The 8821-nt window shown below is 36.7% G+C and overlaps 1 protein-coding gene across 1 annotated transcript in view; it reads right to left on the minus strand.

Annotated features, from left to right (window-relative positions):
• The window catches only part of LOC104467313 (protein unc-13 homolog C-like), a gene marked incomplete at its 5' end in the record, with an annotated part of 137902 nt that overhangs the window by 105109 nt on the left and 23972 nt on the right, over positions 1-8821 (minus strand). Inside the window, one exon of the mRNA XM_010081047.1 lies at positions 6510-6729. Coding sequence (XP_010079349.1) covers positions 6510-6729 — 220 coding nt within the window. The remainder of the gene's footprint in view (positions 1-6509; positions 6730-8821) is intronic.

Raw genomic sequence — 8821 nt, forward strand, 5'->3', positions numbered from 1 at the left:
CCCCCCCCCGAATAATAGAAATGGTATTTAAAACAGGTAATGTTTCCACCTCATTTTTCAGAGAATTTTTACTGTAACAGTAAGGAGATTAATCTAGACCCCTGCTATGCTCTCCCACAGTGGAAACCTAATGAAAAGTAGAAAGAAATAGGCAAAGCAGCTTCAGACACTTCCTTGACTGCTTTCAGATACATCTCAATATTTGCTGACGCTGCCTGCCCTCCTGGAATGTTTTTTATTCCCATCTAGAATGTTTTTTATTCCTTTCTAGAATGTTTTTTATTCCTTTCTAGAACAACAGTGTTCATAAAAAGAAAAGTTTGTTATCACACAAATCCATTTAATGAAGAAGAAAGAAATGAGAAAAGGAGGGAAAAAAAGAAAGAAAGCTGAGCAGTAGGCACTAAATTGTGGTATTAAAAGTCAGTCATTACATACCACATCTGTGCTTGTGCATTAGTAAACTTCAGGGCATTTTGGAGAACTCTTCTTGAGTGACTACCCAAGAAAATAATATATGACAGGTATGGAACAGACAGGTTCCCCCCTTCAGTAAAACTGTCATTATTGATAATTTTGGTAAGTATGTGAGGATGGTAGAAGAGACCAAAGGATATTATCTGTGTGGGAATAACTTTTAGACTATCTTAATCTGTGGTGGTATGTCAGATCTGTCCTATAAAATAAGTCTAGAAAACAAAGAAAATACTTAGGTGATTTGCCAGTTTGTCTGGGACATCAAAACCACTACAGCTTTTACTGGTTTAAAAAAAAAAAAAAAAAAAAAAAAAAAAAGAAGAGAGAGAGAAAGAGAGAGAAAAAAAAAAAAGAGAGAGAGAAAGAGTATCAGGAGATCATGCTGTTACAGGTTTTAGTCGCGGTTCTTCCCAGGATTCCCAGGAGAGCTCTGGAGAGATTTCTTTCCCAAAAACTGATCTCAGAAGCCCTTTAAAAGCCAAAGTGAAATTTTCTTTATAAAACTTCCTTTGTCTGTCAGAGGAAAGTGTTTCTGATCAATGTCTCTACAACACATATTGTATTGGAATAACCTAACTGTACTCTTGAAAAAACCATCTTGCAGTTGGGTGTGAGGAACAAATCACACTTGTGTGGCCAGAATGGTATTACAAATGTTGGAAGAAAAATTGAAATTCCTGCAGTGCTAACCAGGCTCTTTCAACTCTTGACAAGACTGACATATGAAGCGAGACAAGAATACTACAAATTTTGTAATCAATGACACATTACCACTTGCTATAGGTATGGCTGAATTTTAGCTCATGTTTTTAAACACTACTTGAGGGCTCATGGCACGAAATATGACAATCATCATCTTTATCACTAGCAGCCCTAAGTACTTTGCTCTTCTGAAAGGTTGTGAAAACATCACCCAACTAGCCATCCTCAACTCCTGGGAGGATCAAAGTATTATTGTTCCCTATAAATGGATAGCAAAATCAAGACAAAATTATGTTGAATGACTTGCTATGCAGTTACATTTCAGGAATTTCAAAACTGAAGAGGAACATCCTTCCTTACATTACCATTAAACACCATTACGTTCTTTTGATGGTATTTTTGTTGAGGAACTCTCAGCTTACAATGGCTCAAGAAGTAATTATCAGCACATGTATAGAGCTGGAAAGAGTCATCTTTCAGCATATGATCTCAGTGAAGAATTACAGAACAAATATTTCATGTTTTTTCTTTACTGTTTTCATTGTGTCTGAAGGTTTCTTAGGATGAAAAAGACAGAGATACATACAGTAAAAGTAGGAAGGCAAAATGTCATAAGACTGGAAAAGTGTGGGATGAGATACCAGGTATCAGTGATTCTAGGTTGTCAAAAGGCTGAATTATATGGCTTCTTCAAGGTGTTTTACATAGCTTCTAAATCTTGAGAAGTCCTGAAAATCTCTTGATCTGAGTACCTAATGTTTTGAACGTAGAAGACCAAAGTTCTAGTGATTAAGGATCTTCCACACTGAAAAATGAGAATTAGTAGAAAAAGAATTAAATGCTACTGTAAAACCAAATACCAGTTAAAGAATTATCTAGTGATTTCATTACAAAAGAGAAGATTGCTGAGCTGCCTGGAAAGTGTGACAGGTTGTTCTTGCAAGATGCAGGAAAGCAACATTTTTCATTTTCTCTTATTTTCTGCCCTTTCTTAAAAAGTACAGATACATCATAATCAAACAATAAGCCACTGACACAAGCAGAATGGCAAGAATATATTCCTATCAAAAACCTTGCTGATTTTTGAGACAGCACAGATAAAATTGGAATATGCATTGAAATGCAACTTCCTTTAAGTTTTACTGAAAAATCAGCATAGCCTTCTATTTATACTAAATTATTCATTGCAGCTATTGCTGACAGTCTATCAGCAGCTCTTTTCATGCAGTATTGATCAGACTAATTGAGACAATATCGTAACTTACATTGCACAGGAAGTTAACAAGCCCCTTTTACACTAGGGACTGATACAAACCCAACAAGATTGAAATCAATGCTGATTTAATATTGCACCTACTACTAGAAAGTGGTATCTTGTTGAAGATGAGAGGTCCAATGAATATATTACTGATTTTTTTTAAACTTAATTTAGAACAAGCTTAGATATTGACCTTAAAGAACTTGAGATGTTAATGCATTTCTACAGTCCACAATCATCACACATTAAAAAAAAATATCACAGAATCTTGGAGGTCATACGTCCTAGTGAATATGAAACGGCCAAAAGGATGACTGTGATAAAAATAACCACAGTGAGCCACATTCATCTCATTTTACAATACTATTATAATCAGCTTTCTTAGAAATAGAAATTTAACCAACTGCACTGGACAATTCATTTTTTTCAATGGAACGTTAAATATTTTTAACATAAGTGAAACAAAGTACACGAACCTCATTTTCAAAGTAGTGTAATATTCAAACTCACTGAACAATTAATCTGTTGCAAAAAATATGACAGGATGCTCAGAAACATTTGTGTACTAATGGGAATATTGGCATCCCTTAGGTGTGTTAAATATTTTTTCATCTGCAATTTGCCTTTTAGAGGTTTACTCTTTCAAGACTCAGTTGTTCAATGCTGCCAAACTGTTTACACCGCAGATGACTGCCAATCATATTTATTTTTTGTAGGCTCTCTCAACCTTATCATTTATATATTTGTAAAAATCCTTCAAAGGCAATATGGTGCTCTGAACCATTTATTATGGTTTTTTTGGGCTGGTGATATAGACCAGAGAACCTCTGGTCTGGGCTTTTATTCAGAGAAGCGAAAAAGAAGATAAAAAGGATACTTTTACTCTGTATATCTGTTTTAGCCAAGATTCAACTATTACAGGGAGAGATACATCTCTCATGCCACCTGCATTGTTGTGGCACCCTGAAAAGCGGCTCAGCTCTTAGAAAGTTAGCAGCACCTTATTTCCTTGATAGCGGGAAGGGTGGAACAGAAAGAAGCATGATCAGCATGTAAATATAATCTGAAGGAGTTTCACCACACAGGGAAAGGATTACTGATTTTTAATGATAATAATAGCTCAGCCCTGCATGGAGGCATGGCAGCATAAACACTTGGAATCAGCTCCCGTACTCTTGCTCAGAAGGAAGTGAACTGCAACCAAATTGGAGGTCATGCAAACAGAAATGCAAAATTATTACACTCAGGCCTAGCTGGCCTGAATGTTGTTTTCCAGTGTGTACAGCAACAAGAGATTTAATCGCTTTTAAGAAGCCTCAGAAAGAACAATCTCTCTAACCATTCTTTGTTATGAGAAATCATGGGCTAGATGAGGGCTGCAAGAAACTCATAACCCTGATATTCTCAGGAACATTTCCTTGGATCTTGTTTTTCTGAAAATGCTTTTATAACAGACCAGAAATAGCTTTAGTAACAATTCCTGATTGAACTGTGACTCTCTCAAATAGCAGAAATAGATTAAAATGCTATGCTTTATATACACTAGCTTCCACAAGCATCTCAGGAAGCTTTGATTTTTCACTCTGCAAACCTCTGTAGGAATGAGAACACAGACTTAACTGCTGTTTTCTCCGATAAATTGAATGCAAATTCTAAAGGTCACATCTAAATATTCTTAAAATCAGGGGTGACTGGATGCAAGGTGTCTCTTTAGAATGTGCCATTGATCTGTGCTGTACTTGTACTAGAGCACAGATGATCCACGAGACAGAAATAAATGCCCTTGCCATATGAAAATTCCAATACAAAAACCCCTCCCAACTCTCTCTAATGTCACTCAAAAAGGGATTGAATAGCATGCAGTAACTAGGTTGGGAAGCCTGGTATAATAGAGGAGGGTTTTCACAGATGTTTGGGGAGACAAGAACCCAACTAACAGCAACAGAATAGTTCCTCCAAACAGAAAGGCATGGTTATGACACTCAAAACCATTTGAACTTTGCAATACTTCATTACACTACTGTTAAATACAGATACCTTTACCTTCTTTGTGTCTCACTCATGGAGTGAATCAATCTTGATTTTCTTAAATTAAAAATATTTCTGAAACAATGCGTTAAAACATGATATGCTATTCTGGTAATTCGTCAGAATGAAAATGTCCCCATTTGATGGAGAAAGTTTCAGCTACGCTTTCTTTCTAGACCACTATGTATGTAATTACAACAGGGGAATTCCCACACTGCTGTACAGAACACTTGATAGTTATCTCTTTGCCGCAGATTGCAATCATGATTTTCAGGGAGCAGTAGCAGAGAGTCCTAGCAAAGTAGCCCCAAATCCGGCAATAGCCCAGTTCCTTGAAGAATGTGCATAAAGTAAGCTTCAGTTAGATCCACTGCAATCCATACAGATTTGGTTTGAGTCTCTCCTACAAGTTGAATCCCACATTCCATTTTGGGAATATCAGAATCAATTCAGTGCCCTCCCTCCATGTTTTCTTCCTTCTACATAAATAGTGCTAAAGAAGATGTGAATAACGAGAGAGATTACATTTAGGAAAGCTATTTCTGCTTCCTACTTCCTCCATCAATTTAATGAGCCATCAGTTGGCAAGTGACTTGCACATATCCTGTTGCCAGCAGAAGGACAAGCTCATCATTTTTTAAACTCATTTTCACACCTCTAAGTCCAGGTAATACAAGCCAAGTGATTCCCAGCAGAACTAGGATGTCAAGTGACTACCTAACACAGAGAGATCAATGTGCTGATGTGCAATTAATTATTTTTAGCTCATCTTAAAATGTACCTAGAATGAAATGGGACAATTAGTAAGAGTGAACAGGAACTGACATTATGAAAGCATACATTCTTCTGTTACTGTCCAGGTAACAGAAGTTATTTGCACTTATTGAAGAAGCTGCTCACGAGTATCTTCATTACTTTCTATACTTTTGAAAACTCATCAACCATCATATTAATGATGCACAAAATACTTTTACAATATTTAATTTTCAAAGGAAACATTCTTTTCTGACTTGTGAAACTATGTCAAAAGCTTAGCTGTCAAACACAGCCCAGTTTCAGCCATGGTGTAGAATCAGAATTAAGCACGGTTAAGCAGTTTGATTTAGAAATTTGTAATTGATTTATGCTCCATGAGGTCAGTTGCTCTGGGAAATGGTGATTAGTTCCTGAACAACACGAATCTTGAGAATCCATCCCTTGTGACAGCTCCTCACACAGAGAACACATTGGGAAGAAAGACGACCTGACTGGAATACCTATGTACTTTTCCTACATGTAGAAGCTAGGTTAAACCCTCAGGAACATATCAATAGTGAACAATGTGAAATAACTGCAGAGTCGTAAAAGACCCTTCCATTCCAAAATCAAAATATCAGAGTTTGCAGGTCTTGATCTTCGATTGTTTAAAATCTTGTGTCATAACTGTGTTGTAATTTACGTATGGTTTAAATGCGCCTCATCTTTGGTGTAGAATGCATGGCGGCTAGAATCAATTTGGTCAATGAAAAAGTGAATAGAAATGTTGTTTCACCTTAATTCTAGTCCCAAAGGACTTCCTAACTATTATTTTTTTCCCCTTACACATACATGGCTTGGGATTTTGGAGGGACAGGATCCTCTTTACTGATTCACATTTTTGTCTATTCTATAGCATATTAATATGACTACACTAAGTATTAGGAGGGGTTTTTTATTTTTTGCTTTGATATTTCTTATGTTCCGAGTTAAATAAAACACAGAGGGTTTACATCATGTAACAAATTGCTCTGGGAGTTGCCATAGGCAGTGGAAAAGTAAATAATATACCAATGCTACCAAATATTAATTTGTAACTGACCAGCAACTTTCGGCAAGTTCCAAGGACAAAAGCAAAATTAATAGTAGGTATTTAATAAAGTTTCTGGCTAGCTCCTCAGCCAGTGAGCATCAACATGACTTTACTGATTTCTGATGATCTAGCCCTTCCTTTCAGGACATATCTGAGTGCACACAAAATCAAAAGGTGTGAAGTACTGCAAAGCTTTAGCTGCCAGGAAATACTCACTCTGCAAACAGTCAGCATTTAGGAGGTCTTGGCACTTCTCATGGCATTTGACACCACATTCGGTGCACCTCATGCCTTGTCTGGCTATGCCCCAAAGTAGACCTTCACATTCATAACAGTATGTGGGAGTTGTAGCTGTCCAAACTTCAAAGTTATGAGGGGTAGTTGATGATATTGGATAGATCAAAGCCTGCAACGTCTTCTTGAAGACATGTATTTTCTATTGGGTAAGAAAAAAAAATAATCAAGACTTGAGTTGAACTACCATTTAATACAAGTGAACTGGAGCTAAAGTACATGTCATTGCACTTACAATGTTACAAAATATCAGAATATACATAGGAGTATGAACTAATTTGCAAAATACTGTTTTACTCATTTTGCCTTGCACTTTGAAGACAAAAGAACTCTGGATGACCATTTTGACTGATTACAGAAACAGGAGAGTAAAGTTGGAATCAGGTCAGTCAATTACCAGAGTCCTATATATTTTTTTATATTTTGAGGCAGAAATTTAAAAATTCATTAGCATTACATTCACTGATGCATTTAAAGCAACTACCTAACACATTACTTCTGAATATTTAAATACTTCCTACAGGAACTTACATACACTGCACAAAATGTACTTTGATTATCTACAGTGCTATCCTTTAATACTTAGTGTCCATATAAGCTCCTTATCAAAGAAAAGCAGGCCAATTTTATAGTTCCCTTTTGTCTGTATTTCTATAATAGCACACTCACTACTTCCTTTTTAAGCATTAAGATGCTTTTTACCTATAAACAAGAATGAGCCACACTCTCAAAAATCCACACAAATTTCTTGGACTGTTTTGGCTTAGGACCCATGACCAGTTCTAGCAGGAGAACAATTATCATCTATTCACTGATTACTGCTGCAAATAACCTGAATCTCAGCTCCTTAGGAGGAGAACAATTATCAGCTATTCACTGATTAGTACTGCAAATAACCTGAATCTCAGCTCCTTAGTGCTTAATAAGGTGAAAACAAAGGCTTACACGGCCACAATGGTCTAGTTTGTCTATTTGAGTCTTTGTTTTCAGGCACCCAGATCTTCTAAGTCCAGTTGAATTAACTGGGGATAAGAAAAACTCAGCAGCCTGTAGGCAGCACTTGGCTCCACACAAAAATATGCCTTTGGTTTATTTTTTTTTCCACTAAACGCACATAGGACTGCCATGAATGTATCAGAAGTTCTAGACCTTATGAATTAATACATTGTTTCTTTTAAAAAGAAGAAACCATATTAAAAGAGCTAGCATAATGGCAAGTGGGATATTTCTGAAAGTCTGTCTGTTCTACCATCTCTTAATCTTGTGTATCTAGTGCAAGGGAACTGTAATGTTGTGTAGCTGTAGCAACTGGGGACCAACATTTTAGAATCTGTATGGTTTGTCCATATGAGTTTTAACATCACTGCTGCAGTTCTGATAGTATAGAAAGCAAGGCTAAGCTATTCAGTTAAGCACTTGTTAACATTCCCATAATTTTAATATTCAGCTGCGGTAAATGTATGCCAAATGCAAGATGATACCAGCATGCTGACATGCTCTTGGTCTTACGTATCTGCATCTCTGCTCAAACACGTGAGTTTGTCCATATGAGTTTTAACATCACTGCTGCAGTTCTGATAGTATAGAAAGCAAGGCTAAGCTATTCAGTTAAGCACTTGTTAACATTCCCATAATTTTAATATTCAGCTGCGGTAAATGTATGCCAAATGCAAGATGATACCAGCATGCTGACATGCTCTTGGTCTTACGTATCTGCATCTCTGCTCAAACACGTGAGATATTCTGCTCGTTAGCCTCTCTGTCAGCATGCTGACATGCTCTTGGTTTTATGTATCTGCATCTCTGCTCAAACACGTGAGATATTCTGCTAATAATAAATTTTCTGATAAAAATAATTTTTCATGTGCATTTCTGCAAAATATTGCACAATCAGAGCTGTTAATTAAAGGACTTCTGCTATCCCGGGAAATTCATTACTATGCAGCCATAAATCTACTGCTCCATAGGTTCAAGCACTACAAGTAACAAACCCAAATGTTAAGTAGCTTAGGCTGCAACAGCCCTTGTTGAAGTTCATAGTTACACGCTAAAAACAACATGTATCCTGTGAAGGCTGGCCAAACAGATTTGGTCAGACATTTCATGGACATTTGATCCCTGCTAAAAACAACATCTATCCTGTGAAGGCTGGCCAAAGAGACGTGGTCAGACATTTCATGGACATTTGATCCCAGCACCTCTGAGAACACTGTAGAACTGAACTAAGAAAAGAA

Source organism: Pterocles gutturalis, unplaced genomic scaffold (genome assembly GCF_000699245.1).
Source record: "Pterocles gutturalis isolate BGI_N339 unplaced genomic scaffold, ASM69924v1 scaffold2694, whole genome shotgun sequence".
Classification (NCBI taxonomy): domain Eukaryota; kingdom Metazoa; phylum Chordata; class Aves; order Pterocliformes; family Pteroclidae; genus Pterocles; species Pterocles gutturalis.